The sequence below is a fragment of the Trachypithecus francoisi genome, unplaced genomic scaffold (genome assembly GCF_009764315.1).
Source record: "Trachypithecus francoisi isolate TF-2019V2 unplaced genomic scaffold, Tfra_2.0 Lachesis_group0, whole genome shotgun sequence".
Classification (NCBI taxonomy): domain Eukaryota; kingdom Metazoa; phylum Chordata; class Mammalia; order Primates; family Cercopithecidae; genus Trachypithecus; species Trachypithecus francoisi.
Window position 1 is genome coordinate 68,367,052 of NW_022681453.1, and position 17,287 is coordinate 68,384,338.

Here is a 17,287-nt window from a genome sequence, read left to right on the forward strand (position 1 = left end):
AGTAGAGACAGGGTTTTGCCATATTGGCCAGGCTGGTCTTGAACTCCTGACCTCAAGTGATCCACCTACCTTGGCCTCCCAAAGTGCTGGGATTACAGGTGTGAGCCACCATGCTCCGTCTAACATGAGTTTTTTTTTTTTTTTAAGTGCTTAAATCTGCAAAGTTTCAGGAGTCTCCTACCACCTTCTCCTCCTACCCTCAATAATTTCATACCAGAATTCAGCCCCTGAGTACCTCCTATACTGATTTATGGAGCAACCTCAGAAAAATTTCTCCTTCCTCCAGTGCCAAGATTCCTCAAAGCGTAGTTATTAAATAATAGGTGAATTACTTAAATACAGTTGGTGATAGAAGTGAATAATAACTCAAAACTGATAACGTGATACTCCTTGTGATTAAGGGGACAAGTGAACTCTAGTGCCAGGTTTGCTCCAGAAATCTCAGATGCTCCACCAGCCATCCAGCTCCAGGAAATTCAGAGGTCAGATGTCAGGAATTGAGCTTCCTTTAATACTTTGAATCCTGAAGCTTGGCAATGAGATTGATGTGCTCTGTTCTTTCTTGGTAACTCAAAATGAAGGTTCTCCAAATAGGTGATGTGGCGCTGTGTCTCTCCAGGCCACAGTGAGTATCAGCAGAATGAAGAGTCTCTATCTTACCACAGAAATGGCTGTAAACAATGCAGCCATAGGGGAAACTATTGGAAATATTAGTCATATTTATAGGTATAAGTGGGTTCTCTAAATGAGGAATAGAAACACAATAAAATTCTATTTGTTCACACAAAGGTAGAAAGTGGCAGTGTGTCAAAAAATTACAGATGCTGATGAGGATGCAGAGGAAAGGGAATGCTTATATACTGGTAGAAGGAATGTAAATTAGTTCAACCATTGTGGAAAGCAGTCTAGAGATTTCTCAAATGACTTAAAACAGAACTACCATTTGACCCAGCAATCCCATTATAGGTATAGATCCAAAGGAATATAAATCATTCTACCAAAAAGACACTTGCACTTGTGTGTTCCTTGCAGTGCCATTTACAATAGTAAAGACACAGAATCATCAAAGTGGATCAAGTCAACGGTGGATTGGATAAAGAAATCTGGTACATATACACCTTGGAATATTACACAGCCATAAAAAAGAATGAAATCATGTCCTTTGCAACAACATGGATGGAGGTGGAGGCCATTATCCTAAGCAAACAAATACAGGAACAGAAAACCAAATACTGCATGTTCTCACTCATAAGTGGAAGCTAAACCTTGGGTACACACGGACACAAAGAAAGAAACAATAGACCACTGGTGGTGGGTGGGAGGAGGGTGGAGGGTGAGGATCAAAAAACTACCTGTCAGGTACTATGCTTAGTATCAGGTACTATGCTTAGTATCTGGCTGAGGAAATAATCTGTACACCAAAGCCCTGCAACACACCATTTACCTATATAACAAAACTGCACATGTACCCCTGAACCCAAAATAAAAGGTTTTTTAAAAAAAGACAGTGGCAGTGAAAGCTTTGAAAATCCAGAATCTTTGAATATATGTATAGAATTACATTTTTAGTAATTTTAAAGTGCTATCCATATTCTGTAACCATACAAATTTGATCGAGAGAGCTTCTTGTGCAGATCTCTGATTTTTTCAAATACCCCATTAATTATCCTGAGGAATATAGAGATAGATAATAAGCTATGAGAAGACTGCCAGGTGCCACTAGGAATGAGAAAACGTAAAAAGGAAAATAAATCAGAGAGTGGACCCACTGGGATTTCAATCAGAGCATGGGTGTTATCTTTTCCTCCAGGATCCACAATAAAGGGTAAAAAGACATAATACTTGAACCAGCCTGTTAGGGAAGCAATATTGTTACAGGGATGGGGAGAGGTTGTTATAAAAGTGTAAGGAATTACAAGACTGACTCCTCATGCATGTGCATAAAGGAGAACTCATAGAGATAATGTATTTAGACTTTCATAAAGCTTTCAACAAGTTCACATCCAAATGAGTCATCTTGGTATTGGCAGGGGTTGCTTTGTTCTGCATTGAGGGCTGTCTCAAAAATTGAAAATTATGTCTGATTGAAAATGAACATGATTATGGTCCTCCTGCAGCCTCTCTTGTCCTGCAATCATCCTCCATCCAGGAACCAGATGATTTTCCAGAAATGAAAATCCAATCAGGTTTGTCCTGCTTAATCCCTTCAGTGACTCTCACTGCCATCAGGCTAAAGCCTAAACACTTTATGTGATAAGGGCTTTATGATCTGGTTCTTGGTTACCTTTCTCATTGCACACATCATTTTTTTGGATGCTCAATAGTACCAGAGTGAGCTCCTGTGCCCAGTGCTCAGAGCTAGTGCATTGGTCAGACAGATGGTAGCATGTGGTTCTCAGATGAGGTGGCAATTGTTGCCCGCACCAGACCACTTCCTGGTGTGATGTCAGACATTTCGTTGTTCCTGACTGATAAAAAAATCTATTGAAACTGATTAAACCCACAAGAACACACTGTTCAACAATTCCTAACGTTAAAACATGTTTTTAAAAAATCCTGCTACTTAAAAATTCCTTCAGGTACTGCCTTCTTTCAACATTTAGGTACCAAGAATATACTGTAAATATTTTTCCTGTTACTGAGGGGTACAAAAATAACTCCTGATGAAAGAAGACTAGTATGATCAAGAATTAATGTCTTTAATATATATTGTTTAAGCCTTAAAATCATTAAGAAAAAAGATCTATCAGAAAAACAGAGCCAGGTCGGGTGGCTCACACCTGTTATCCTAGCACTTTGGGTGGCCAAGGTGGGCAGAGCAGTTAAACTCAGGAGTTCAAGACCAGCCTGGGAAATATAGTAAGACCTCCTCTCTATTTTCAATTAAAAAAAAAGAGAGAGAGAGAGAAAGAAATACAGGCTGGGCACAGCAGCTCATGCATGTAATCCCAGCACTTTGAGAGGCTGAGGTGGGCGGATCACCTGAGCCCAAGACTTCGAGATCAGCCTGGGCAACATGGCAACACCCTGTCTCTCCGAAAAAAATACAAAAACCAGCAGGGCATGGTAGCACTTGCCTGTAGTCCCAGCTACTTGGGAGGCTGAGGTGGGAGGATCTTGCGCCCAGGAAGTCAAGGCTGCAGTGAGCCATGATGGCACCACTACATTCCAGTCAGGGCAATAAAGTGAGACCCTGCATTTATTAGTAATAAATCATTAAACAATACTATGTGTTATTAGTACATCTATTACAAAGATAAGGAAACTGAGGCACAAAGAATGTAAACACTTTCCAGGTCACTTCACCAGTAAGTGACAGAGCGAGGATACAAGGGCAAAGAGTTTGGCTTCTGTGACTGTGTTCGGGGTACAGGAACAGACACTGCATTCATTGCCCAGGAATATAAAATTATAAAACCTTTCATATTTACACCCAAAACAAAACATTTGAATACTTATTGACCCAGAAATTTCACTCCCAGAAATTTATCCTATGAGAAAAGTTAAGACACACACACAAATTCGTGGCATGAGGGTTCATTACATTAATTAAACAGCAAAAAAATTGGAAAATGAGTCGGGAGCAGTGGCTCACGCTCTTAATCTCACCACTTTGGGAGGCCGAGGTGGGCAGATCACCTGAGGCCAGGAATTCGAGACCAGCCTGGCCAACATGGTGAAACCCTGTCTCTACTAAAAATACAAAAATGAGCCAGGCATGGTGGTGCATGCCTGTAATCCCAGCTACTCGGGAGGCTAAAGCAGGAGAATTACTTGAACTCAGGAGGCAGAGGTTGCAGTGAGCTGAGATCGTGCCACTGCACTCCAGCCTGGACGACAGAGCGAGACTCTTGTCTCAGAAAAAAGAAAAACTTGGAAAATGAGATGTTCAACTATGAGATTGGTTAAATAAATTGTGGTAGACACATGGAATACTAGCAGTTATTTGAAATGTTGCAGAAAAGTCATTGCATGGAAAGATGTCTGTGACAAATCATTGAGCCAAAAATTTACAAATTATTATGCACAGTGTATCTCATTTTGTTGGAAAAAAAAAAGATATATAAGCACAGAGAAAAAAAGTTTTAGAAGGATATGCAGTTGGCCCTCGATATCCAACGGTTCCACATCTGTGAATCCAACCAACCATAGATTGAAATTAAATAAAGTCAATATAACAATAAAAAATTATAGAAATAAACATGACAGTATAACAACTATTTGCATAGCATTTACATTGTATTAGGTATTATAAGTAATCTAGAGATGATTTCAAGGAAGATGTGCATAAATTATATGCAAATACTAAGCCATTTTACATAAGGGACTTTAGCATCTGAGGAATTAGGTAACCACAGGGGGTCCCAAACCAATCCCTTGCAGATACTGAAGGACAACTGTACACCAAAACATCATCCCTGTGTGATGGAATTGGGAGCAGCTTTTATCTTATTCTTTTACTTAACTAATTTGTTATTTTCTTTTTTGGAAATTTGTAATTGTCTTATAATAGACTTGTATACTTGTATTCTTATTAGAATAGCATGTTCCCTTTTATCAACAGAAAAGACATTCCAAGACCCCCAGTGGATGCCTGAAACCATACAGATAGTACCAAACCCTATGTATACTGTTTTTTCCCACAAATACATACCGATAATAAAATTTAATTTAGAAATTAGCCGCCAAAAGAGAATAAAACAATAACTAATAGTAAAATAGAACTATCATTATATACTGTAATAATAATAGTAAACACTGTTATGTTATGGGAATGTGGTCTCTCTCAGAATGTCTTATTGTACTGTCTCACCTATTTTAGAACTGTGGTTGACTTCAGATAACTGAGTAAGTGGGGACTACAGAGTAAACTAAAGTCATCTAGAAAAAAAGACTGAAGGTCACAGTAGGATTCCTTCTGTTTTTGCCCTCTAGCAAAATGAGAATAAAGTAATACAATTCTTTAAGATCTGGAGAACAATGTCACAATAACGGTCATTAAGATGGGTGGAAGAGGCAGGGTCTTACCGTTATTGTAATGATATGGGCAGAGACAAATTAGCAAACAGGAACCACATGGAAATTATAAGATTTGGTCAAGTCTCATGGGCACAGGATGGTAGCTGTAGATCCAAAATAGTTTTAAGATCCATTTTGCAGGAATTCATGGATCTTTACTCCACCATTACACACAGCTACGCCCACGTGTCTATCACCCTGGCCCCTTTGAATTGCTGTTTCTCACACCTTCTAGTATTTCTGCCTTAAAGCTTCTGTTTACTCGTAGATTAGGTTCCTCATTACTTCAGTGTCCTAGTATGAGATCCAGACAGTGGGATATAATCTCTATAAAGTTTTAGGAGCCTCCTGTATCAGTGATGTTTGTGGGTATCCAGTGATCTTTGGCATACCAGGATAGCCCCTCCAAAGTAAAGCACAAGTTGAACCACTGCACACCCTCCACTACAAAGAAAAAGGCACAGCACTTTGTGGGCCTCTGGATTCTGGACACAACATGTACCCTACTTGGGAACAGTACTCTGACCCATTTATGCAGTGATTTGTAAAGCTGCTAGTTTTGCTTTTCCAGAGACAGGGTCACAGTTTGTCACCCAGGCTGGAGTGGAGTGGGTGGCATGATCATAGCTCCCTGCAACCTTGGGCTCAAGAAATCCTCCCATCTCAGCCTTCCAATTAGCTAGGCACGTACTAGGCATGCCTGGCTATAAGCTGCCAGTTTCGAATGGAGACCAGAAAGGACTCTGCAGCAGATCCAGGCTGCAGTGTAAGCAGCAACCACTTGGGTCATATAACACGATACAGCCAATACTCCAGGTGTCTGTGGTAGCTAAGGATGCTGCCTGGAGTCTCCTGCAAGACCTTGGCACTAGAATAGTTGGAGTGCTGACTTCTTAGGTTGTGGAGCAAGGCCATGCCTTCTGCAGCAAAGAAAAATTCACCATTCCAAAAGCAGCTGGGCACCCAGTATGAGACGAGGTGACCGTTCAACCAGAACTACCCATCAAGATTTGGTCAGAACTGCCATGTGGTTGGATGGACACAACAGCTCTAGGGCACAAATGAATTTAGCTAAGCCTACTAAAGGCTTAAAGTACCAGCTTAAGGACATCTAGCAGGATTGAGGCTCAGGGTTGACCATGTGGTATATGCAATGAACCAATGGTCACAGATACAGTGCTATGCCCCAACAGCTAGAATTTATGACTCTGAGAACCAAGAAGTAGGATTGGCCCCTTTTGCCATCCCAGTGACTCATGGTGGAACGTGTGTGCTTCCCCTACCTCCAAATTTAGGTTCTACTGGATAAGAAGTCCTGATTCCCATGCTGAGGCATAAGAACACTTTCACCAGGGAAACAAAATAACCTGGTACTTCTTGTATTTGGGAAACAGTAGACCAAAAAAGAAATTTCCATACTGGCAGCAGTAAGTGACCCATGGAGCTAGGGTTGCTGCTACACAATGGGGCAAAAGGGGTAATGTCTGGAGTCCAGGGGATTCACTGGAGCATCTCGGTGCTTCCACTTCCAGCCCAACTGTAAACATGCAATTGCTACAACAAAGGGTTGATGATGATAGAGTAACTAAGATTCTGGTCCTTAGAAATGAAGGCTTTGGTGACTCCATCTGGCTAGCAATCTAGACCTGCTAAAATGATGGCCAAGGAAGGGAAATCTAGTAAGTACATTGAGGGGAGATGAATGGGCCAGTTGCAACAGTATGTACTGTAGCTTGTTCCCTTAATGGTCCATACTGAGTGTTCTGTAGATTGTACACAGCCATCACCTTGAAGGACATGTTATAGATTGGACTGTGTATGTGCAAACAGATCCAAGCAGTGCATGAAGTGGAGGAAGAAATCCTATACCTCTTGTGCCTGCCTCACAACCTCTTGGTCCACCTTTTAACTCTACTGCTGCCACTGTCAGCTGCCTGCAGGTGTGACCTGACAATACTTTACTTCAGCTGCACATCACTTGCTTTCTGCTCTAAGCTTCCTTTCTCCTGCATGTGTGATGCCTGTAAAAACAGTCAGCCATTCCAAGGTATGTCCATACCCTGATGTACAAGAGAATTGCATGGAATACGCCTTGATCAATGGAGACAAGACAAATATTTGCTTTTCCCACATCTGTTTGGAAAATTCAATGTATATTCCACAGGGCTTCTCAGAAGGTCCCAAGTGGGAGCCCGTTACTCTCAGAGGTAACAGGTTCATGGCACATGTTTGCTGGCTTTCCCTCCTTCCATGTTTCACTCTTCCCAATCTTCTATTCCTTCGGATCACTTCCTAACATAAACTACCTGCATAGAAGCCTTTCCCTCAGTCTCTGCCTTCTGGGGCAACCCAGGCTAATGCAACCATCAAATCAAAGTGTAGTCATATAGTCGTGAATGGCCTTTGAAAGTTAAGACCAATATACCATCTAAACCAGCCCTACAGAGCATGCTGACTATCTACAGCACTTGACTTTACTCTGCCTTTGTGGTGAAATTATCACCCTACTGTTTCCAGACTTAACTACAAAGCATAATACTGTTATTTCATTGTCATCTTCATGACCCTGTGAGGTCGTAGGCTATCTCCATGCTATAGATGAGCATATGGAGGCCCAGTATCCCAACTGTTTAACTTGAGCTAGGATTCTAGCCCTGATTTGACCTCCAAAGCTCACGCCCCTAACCATTATATTTCTGTTCCTCAGCAAGACCTCCTCTCTCCATCTCCTCACCCCACAGTAGCCCACAATCCAGCCATACCTAACACACCTTGCCCTTTCATGCTTGTTTTGTCCTGTCAGTCTTGTGAACTTCAGAGCCTAGATCAAATGCCACCTCCCTAAATTCCTCAGGTGGAACTGCTTCTCATCAGCTTGCCTACATCATTTTCCTGAACCTCGATTGTATTTTTTACATTGGTGTTAGTTTGGCTGCATTTACCACTGCAGCTGGGGCCAGACAAGGGCTTAGGTATTAAATAGTACCAGACAGGTAGTAAGCACTGAAATAATTGTTCAATAAACAGCTGTCAGAGAATGTACTCCTTAAGAACAGGCTCTGTCTTATTGACTGTTGTATTCTCTGCACATAACATAATGCCTGGCTCATAGCTAACACTTGCTTGTTGAACAACTGATTGTAGAATCTGTACTCTAAGAGCTCACAGTTTAATGAGGAAAGAGATTTATGTTCATTCATTCAAGGTCCAGCAAATGTTTGCTGTCACTTTGACAGCAGTGATTCCCAACACAGGCCGCTTCTGCTTCTGTGTTGTTAGGGTGTTAATACGTTTTTAACATTGAATCAAGGTAATACTAAGAAAGAGAAACTACTACTTAATGATTAATAGATGATTTATTTAGGTAGGAATACATATAGTCATCATTGCCAGACTTAACGTGAGAGCTGAAATGTTCGATCCAATTTTCCTTCCCGGATAAGTTTTTCTTTCCTATCCTGTATAGACAGAAAAAAAGTACATTAAAAACAATATATTCTGCCAGTTGGCAATATTAGATAAAAATAAACAATAAAAAAGCTTTTACGAGGTATCAGCACTTTTCTTTCATTAGGGGGAAGGCGTGAGGAAAGTACCAAACTGCAGCGGAGTTTTAAACTTTAAATAGACAGGTCTGAGTGCCTGAACTTGCCTTTTCATTTTACTTCATCCTCCAAGGAGTTCAATCACTTGGCGTGACTTCACTTCTTTTAAGAAAAAGAGTGGTGCCCAGGCAACATGGGTGACTGGAGCGCCTTAGGCAAACTCCTTGACAAGGTTCAAGCCTACTCAACTGCTGGAGGGAAGGTGTGGCTGTCAGTACTTTTCATTTTCCGAATCCTGCTACTGGGGACAGCGGTTGAGTCAGCCTGGGGAGATGAGCAGTCTGCCTTTCGTTGTAACACTCAACAACCTGGTTGTGAAAACGTCTGCTATGACAAGTCTTTCCCAATCTCTCATGTGTGCTTCTGGGTCCTGCAGATCATATTTGTGTCTGTACCCACACTCTTGTACCTGGCTCATGTGTTCTATGTGATGCGAAAGGAAGAGAAACTGAACAAGAAAGAGGAGGAACTCAAGGTTGCCCAAACAGATGGTGTCAATGTGGAGATGCACTTGAAGCAGATTGAGATAAAGAAGTTCAAGTATGGTATTGAAGAGCATGGTAAGGTGAAAATGCGAGGGGGGTTGCTGCGGACCTACATCATCAGTATCCTCTTCAAGTCTATCTTTGAGGTGGCCTTCTTGCTGATCCAGTGGTACATCTATGGATTCAGCCTGAGTGCTGTTTACACTTGCAAAAGAGATCCCTGCCCACATCAGGTGGACTGTTTCCTCTCTCGCCCCACGGAGAAAACCATCTTCATCATCTTCATGCTGGTGGTGTCCTTGGTGTCCCTGGCCTTGAATATCATTGAACTCTTCTATGTTTTCTTCAAGGGCGTTAAGGATCGGGTTAAGGAAAAGAGCGACCCTTACCATGCGACCAGTGGCGCACTGAGCCCCACCAAAGACTGTAGGTCTCAAAAATATGCTTATTTCAATGGCTGCTCCTCACCAACTGCTCCCCTGTCGCCTATGTCTCCTCCTGGGTACAAGCTGGTTACTGGCGACAGAAACAATTCTTCTTGCCGCAATTACAACAAGCAAGCAAGTGAGCAAAACTGGGCTAATTACAGTGCTGAACAAAATCGAATGGGGCAGGCAGGAAGCACCATCTCTAACTCCCATGCACAGCCTTTTGATTTCCCTGATGATAACCAGAATTCTAAAAAACTAGCTGCTGGACATGAACTACAGCCACTAGCCATTGTGGACCAGCGACCTTCAAGCAGAGCCAGCAGTCGTGCCAGCAGCAGACCTCGGCCTGATGACCTGGAGATCTAGATAGAAGCTTGAAAGCATCAAGATTCCACTCAATTGTGGAGAAGAAAAAAGGTGCTGTATAAAGTGCACCAGGTGTTAATTTTGATCCAGTGGAGGTGGTACTCAACAGCCTTATTCATGAGGCTTAGAAAACACAAAGACATTAGAATACCTAGGTTCACCGGGGGTGTCAGGGGTAGATGGGTGGAGAGGGAGGGGATAAGAGAGGTGCATGTTGGTATTTAAAGTAGTGGATTCAAAGAACTTAGATTTTATAAATAAGAGTTCCTTTAGGTGATACATAGATAAGGGCTTTTTCTCCCCACAAACACCCCTAAGAATGGTTCTGTGTATGTGAATGAGTGGGTGGTAATTGTGGCTAAATATTGTTTTACCAAGAAACTGAAATAATTCTGGCCAGGAATAAATACTTCCTGAACCTCTTACGTCTTTTCAACAGGAAAAAGACAGAGGATTGTCCTTAAGTCCCTGCTAAAACATTCCATTGTTAAAATTTGCACTTTGAAGGTAAGCTTTCTAGGCCTGACCCTCCAGGTGTCAATGGACTTATGCTACTATTTTTTCTATTCTTGGTATCAGTTTAAAATTCAGACAAGGCCCACAGAATAAGATTTTCCATGCATTTGCAAATCTCAGCGTTATACGTATATTCTTACTCACATTCATTTAATGGTTTCTGTAATAAACATTTTTAAGACAGTTGGGATGTCACTTAACTTTTTTTTTAAGCTAGAGTCAGGGAATCAAGCCATGCTTAATATTTAACAATCACTTGTATGTGTGTGGAAGAGCTTCTTTTGTTTGTCATGTATTGGTACAAGCAGATACAGTATAAACTCACAAGCAAGATTTGAAAATAATGCACATACAGTGTTCAAATTTGAACCTTTCTCGTGGATTTTTGTGGTGTGGGCCAATATGGTGTTTACATTATATAATTCCTGCTGTGGCAAGTAAAGCACACTTTGTTTTTCTCCTAAAATGTTTTTCCCTGTGTATCCTATTATGGATACTGGTTTTGTTAATTATGATTCTTTATTTTCTCTCTTTATTTTAGGATATAGCAGTAATGCTATTACTGAAATGAATGATTTCCTTTTTCTGAAATGTAATCATTGATGCTTGAATGATAGAATTTTAGTACTGTAAACAAGCTTTAGTCATTAATGAGAGAGACTTAGAAAAAATGCTTAGAGTGGACTATTAAATGTGCCTAAATGAATTTTGCAGTAACTGGCATTCTTGGGTTTGCCCTACTTAATACACAGTAATTCAAAACTTGTATTCTATTATGAGTTTGACAGTCTTTTGGAGTGACCAGCAACTTTGATGTTTGCACTAAGATTTTATTTGGAAGCAAGAGAGGCTGAAAGAGGATTCAGTAGTATGCATATAACTAATTTATTTGAACTATATGCTGAAGACATCTACCAGTTTCTCCAAATGCCTTCTTTAAAACTCATCACAGACGATTGGTGAAAATGCTGAGTATGACACTTCTTGCATGTCAGCTACATAAACAGTTTTGTACAATGAAAATTACTAATTTGTTTGACATTCCATGTTAAACTACAGTCATGTTTCAGCTTCATTGCATGTAATGTAGACCTAGTCCATCAGATCATGTGTTCTGGAGACTGTTCTTTATTCAATAAAGTTTTAATTTAGTATAAAGATAAAAATAATAATAATAAAAAAGACAAGAAAAACCGCATTTTGGCACAACCCATGTACAACTGACAAAGAGAATGAAACACTCCAAACCTAATTGCAATCCCACTGTCTAAAGCCCAGGGAGTGTGCGAAGAAATAGTAATCTAAGGAACTAAAGAAACAGTAAGAAAATGCTCCTATTCAAAAACATCTTACTCACATTTTAGTCATTAGAAATATATTATCCCACTTAAAAGCATACACTGAAAGCAAAATGCAAACACTTTCTGGGAAAGTGTGGACTACCTTTCTGCTAAGTAGATCATTTACCAGATAATCAAAATACACGACTAATGGGAAAGCAGATGGGCCAGTTAAAGACAAAGCTAGACGAGTGGGCTCCAGTGGCAACACAAGCCTGGGGGCTGCAGCTCAGGCTTTAGTACCAGATGTGGAACAGTTTGGTGCCAAAGATCAGCTTGACTTTCTCTACAATCATATACCCAGGCTGCTGACGGCAGCTATTCCCCACAGGCAGCTTGTGCTTCTCTGTTCCTAGAGTACTAATAGGTTTTAACATTAATTTGCAAAATGTGACCAACGTAAACAGAATTCACACAAACAGGAAACGCACTAAATGATTTCATGTATTCTGCTAATACTTCACCCAATAAACATCATCCTTTTTAAAAACAAATGAACTAAGAAAAATAGACAAAGGTAACTGAAAACTTTGTTTTAACTCCTGCTGGAAAGGAATAAAGATGAAAGAAGAGAGGAAGGGAAGGCAGCGTACAGCCCCAAGGTGGGAGGGGCACTGGTGGAGAAGGAGCTGCAGCTGGGCCCTAGCGAGGGACCTGTCACTCAAATACTAAACATCTGGTCTGAATACTTACCCTGTCAGTCTTGATAATACAATACAGTAAGATGAGGGGCCCGATTCCAAACAGAGCTCCCATGAGTGAGTTTTTAGGAGTGGGTCTGAAATTAGGATAGACATTTGTTGTTCTTGCATAGGTCCAACGAAGCAAGGCAGGATTTTCCTAAAATTAATGAAAACAAAAAGCTATAGATCACATTGAGAAACAAATTCATAGGGACTTCTGTGAAGGAGCACAGACACATTTTGTTCTCTAGAACAGTTAAGGGTATATCATGAATACTCCTAAACAGTTTCAGGAAAGATCTTTCATTTCTGGTGTTTTTTGAATTCTGATGGTCGTGTTCAAATCCTCCAGTATGTAGAAGGCTCATATCACCAATTAGCTTTCTATTTACTTAAGAATCCTAATCTTTAAACTGTCACAGAAGCCACTTTTTCTCCTTTGTCATTTTTATCTATTCTTCTCTGGACTGTTTTTAGCTTCATTGTCAAGTGTGACCATCAGAACTACGCAGTATTCCCAATGAAGAGAAACAGATTTCATATGCTCTACCATGCTTTGTATTTTGTTTCCAGGATCCTTTCTAATGCTATTACCAAAATAGTCTTTCCAGGCTACAAATAAGCTGTAGGAAAATGAAGGAGGGGGTAGGCTAGCTGAACTGTAAGTTTTTTAAGCTGACTTGACTGATATTTTAAAAGCATTAATTCAGACATTTCACACTATTAAAAGTTTTGTAGAAAGGTCAAAGTTGTTAAAGAAAAATAATCAGACTGTCTTGGTTAAGAAAATAATTGTCCATTTTCATATATTTATACTAGAATAACTATCCATGAACAGCAAATCTACCCGCAAAAACATAATTAAATTTAATTAGCTAAATGCCCAAGTGATTTTACAAAATTAGTCTCCCCAATTAACTGACAGATAAAAATAAGCAAATAAAATCAGCTTTAAGACTTTAGTATATAACATGCATATTCAAGGTCCTAACCAACATCAAGAAGTCATGATTTGTAGAACTAAAATAATTTCACAGTCATATTTCAAACTAAATTTTACTCTGAGATAATCAGCTGCAGCTCAGAAGTTTCAAAAACAAAAAAACCTTATAATGGAAATGCTCCTGGTTCCTTTCAGTCAGACTGAAATTCCTCAAGGGTGTAAGCACTCACTACTAGATACAAAGTCCCAAAATATCTTCTGCTCTTCTAGAAACTATTGATGTTATCATACCACATTAAAATGAAAGCACATGCAGGTTTTCTGCAGCATTGTTTATTATTATGCCTATACTGCCAACAAGAAGAAAGAGGGTAAAGACACAGATGTAGGTCCAAGAGGATGTTAAAGCTCAATAGCTGAAAGGATTAATGCATCTATTTTTACATCCTTTCTGCTATAAATGTATTTGAATGACTATCAAATGGCAGACTTCTCAATCTGCTAGTCACTTCTCTGTGCTTTAATATCTGCCAGATCTGTCTTCCAGAAACAGACATTTCATTTCATAAAAATACCAATTGCCCCATGACCATAGTTCATTAAGCCCAGTAATGTTATTAAGAGAGGTTCCAAAAGACACACTAGGAAGAGTTTTCCTCCTCTGACATCACTAAAAGTCCAATGGACTCTCAGTAGCATCTGACATGGTGAAAACTCCTGGAAATCATTTCTTCACTTGACTTCCAGGCCCACACCTGTTTGGATTTCCTGCCAACTCTATGGCCATTTTCTCTTCATCTCTTTGCTCTTTTCCTCCACATCTCCCCAATCTCTTAATATTGGACCTCGGACCTTGCTGGTCTTTCCTATCTACATTTACTCCCTTGACAATGTCAAGGGAGTAAATAATCTTTAAATAATCTATCTAAAGGCTGATGATTCCCAACGTTTTACCTCCAGCCCTGTAACTCTACCCTGAACTCCAGACTCAATATCCAACCAACTGCTCAACTCTGACATACGGTCTATCAGGCGTCTAAAATGTCACATATCCCAAACTGATTTCCCAATAGTCTACTCCACCTCCATACCTTCTCCTCTGACATTCCTGTGTTTCTTAGTAAAAGGCAACTTCATTCTTAAAATCACTTAGGTCAAAAACCTCAGAGTCATCCTTGACTCCTCTTTCATACACCACATCCAGTCTATCAGCAAACTTGGTTGGCTCTACTTTTAAAATACACCCAGAATCTACCATTTCTCACTGCCTTCTGCCACCACCCTGGTAGCCACTATCAACAGATTGTATTACTACAAAAGCCTCCTAGTCTCCCTGATCCTGTCCTTTCCCCCATAGTCAATTCTCAACTAAGCAGCCAGAGAACTTGTTAAGTCCAGATCACGAAATTCTCTATTCAGTAAAGTCCTTACAATGACCTACGAGGCCTGGTGTGATCTTGTCCCACTCTGCCCTCACCTTTCTCCACTTTAATCACAATGGTCTCTCCAGTGTTTTTCAATTAACCTGACACTCTCCTGCCTAAGGGCCCTTGCACTTGCTGTTCCCTGATGCTGCTTTCCTAGAGAGCTAGGTCCCTCACCCCACTTCTTTCAGATCTTTATTCAGATGTCACCTTCAAACAGAGGCCTTCCCTGAGCCTAACTAAGACTGTAGCTACCTCCCTCCCCTACTACTCACTCACACTCCAAATCTCCCCTGCTTTATTTTTTTTTTAATCATTTACCACTACCTAATATGTTAAATGATTTTAATTGTTTAACTTGTTTCTTGTCTCCCCTACTAGAAAGTTCATTCTACAAGGACAGGAATTTTTGCCTGTTTTGATCTCCATTGTTATCTTGGCATGTAAAATAGGGCCATAATAGACCCTGAGCAATTATTTACTGATTCAATCAATCATTCTTAAAGATTAGGCAAGATGGCCGGGCGCAGTGGCTCAAGTCTGTAATCCCAGCACTCTGAGAGGTAGAGGCAGGAGGATCACTTGAGCTCAGGAGTTCAAGACCAGCCTGGGCAACATGATGAAACTCCATCTCTATAAAAAATACAAAAAATTAACCGGACATGGTGGCGCATATCTGTGGTCCCAGCTACTTGGAAGGCTGAGGTGGGAGGACAGATTGAGCCCAGGAGGCAGAGGTTGCAGTGAGCCGAGATCGCACGACTGCACTCCAGCCTGGGTGACAGAGTAAGATCCTCTCTCAAGAAAAAAAAAAAATTAGGCAAGACAATTTACATGTATTGATTAATAAATGATAGTGCCACACACTCATTTCATCAACAAAACCAAAGAGACTGGTAGTATTACCTCTATTTACACATGAGAAAATTGAAACTACCCTGAGGCATATAGCTAGAAGATAGAAGATCTTGGTTTCAATTTCAGGTCTGACTGAGGCCTTATTCTCTTTTAATGCATCACACTAACACATCAAACCCAATTATGTGAGTTTGTAATAAATGTGTCTTTCTGCACCCTCTTCCCAAGTTAACAAGGTTCTGGCTGGAGGCAGTACAGCCAACTAGTTAAAAGCAGACGCTGTGGGTTACACAAACCAGGGTTAGAATTTTGCTCTATCACCTGCTAAAGGGGCACCTCTATATGATCTACTTGTCCTTCCCATGTTGTCTTCTCATCTGTAAAATGGGGACAGTAGTAGAGCTTAATTATCCAAATAGTTGTGATATGTAAAGTTTACCATAGTGCCTGGCACATTGTAACTTTCATTCAATCCTCATAACTTCCCAAAATTCCAAAACACCAATGCAACGTGTGGGAAATGTTCTGTTCTGTTAACATCGTATTTGACCTACTTAGCTCCCGTATAGAAAACTATCTGATAGAAGCATACCTGTTAATTACCAGTTTACTGGGCATATATTATGTGCTGGGAATGTTACACAGACTATCTTATTTAACCTCATAATTCTATAAAGAATGCACATCATTTATATATGAAATCAGGAAACTATAATTCAGAGGAGTTAAAGTTGCCCAAAGTAACAGACTTAGCCAATGAGTAGTGCTTTGGGTTCTGACTCCAAAGCCTAGAACTTCAACAAGCTGCAGGGTCTTTAAAAGATGCAGGCTGAAGGAATCACTGTATTCCCATCAGGAGAGAGCAGTATCCCTATGAGGTGTGAACTGAAAAGTAAACACCAGCTCTTTAAAATTTTTTATATATATATGCATATACATATATATATAGTAACATTTTCTGAACACGCCTTACGAACTAGGCACTGTGCTAGGCCAGTCACATGCTCTATCTCATTTAATCCTAACAGCCTGAAAAAGAGTAAGCACTATATTACGCCCATTTTGCACACAGAAAATCGAGGATAAGCAGAGTGAGTAACTTTCTTAAGGTCACGCAGGCAGGAAGTGGTCAAGGATTCAAACCGAGCCAGGTCTGACTCCAGAGCCGGTCCTCTCGAGGGCCAAGCTCTGGCAAAGGTAAAAGGGTAGTGAGTTGGCTAGGCCTTGAAGAAGACCTGCGTCTGCGATACTGATCGGGAGCGGTGGCCGACCCATTGCGTGGTCTCTCTCGGTCTCTCCCAGGACTCGGACCCTATTCCCGCCCGGCAGGCCCCGCACTCACGATGAGCCCTCGGCGGTTGGGATCGTTGTACTGAAGCAGGTACTCTCGTTTCAGCCGGGCTCTTATGGCCAACCGCTCGGCTTGCGCCCGCCGGGTTTCCGGAGATGTGTCATATTCAGCTGGGTCGAGGGTCTCGGGCAGAGCGGCCAGGCGCGACGACTTATAGTTTGAGAACGACATCTTGGCGACCCAGGGCACAACTGCGCCTGCGCGATTCTCAGGCCCTTTGTCTATGCTCACCTTCAGCTTCGGGAAGTGCGCCTGCGCGTTAGCAG

The 17,287-nt window shown here is 40.9% G+C and overlaps 2 protein-coding genes across 2 annotated transcripts; one reads left to right on the forward strand and one right to left on the reverse strand.

Moving 5' to 3' along the window:
• Positions 1-8,356: 8,356 nt before the first annotated feature.
• Positions 8,357-17,266, reverse strand: NDUFB4 (NADH:ubiquinone oxidoreductase subunit B4). The gene is made up of 3 exons (XM_033211103.1): positions 17,013-17,266; positions 12,456-12,602; positions 8,357-8,477 (listed from the first exon to the last, which is right to left on the reverse strand). Exons 1-3 carry the CDS (start codon positions 17,190-17,192, stop codon positions 8,415-8,417), a joined length of 390 nt encoding a protein of 129 aa, XP_033066994.1. The 5' UTR covers positions 17,193-17,266; the 3' UTR covers positions 8,357-8,414.
• On the forward strand, positions 8,541-11,588 carry LOC117083448 (gap junction alpha-1 protein-like). Its single transcript, XM_033211102.1, has one exon. It carries the CDS (start codon positions 8,758-8,760, stop codon positions 9,904-9,906), a length of 1,149 nt encoding a protein of 382 aa, XP_033066993.1. The 5' UTR covers positions 8,541-8,757; the 3' UTR covers positions 9,907-11,588.
• Positions 17,267-17,287: the final 21 nt, after the last annotated feature.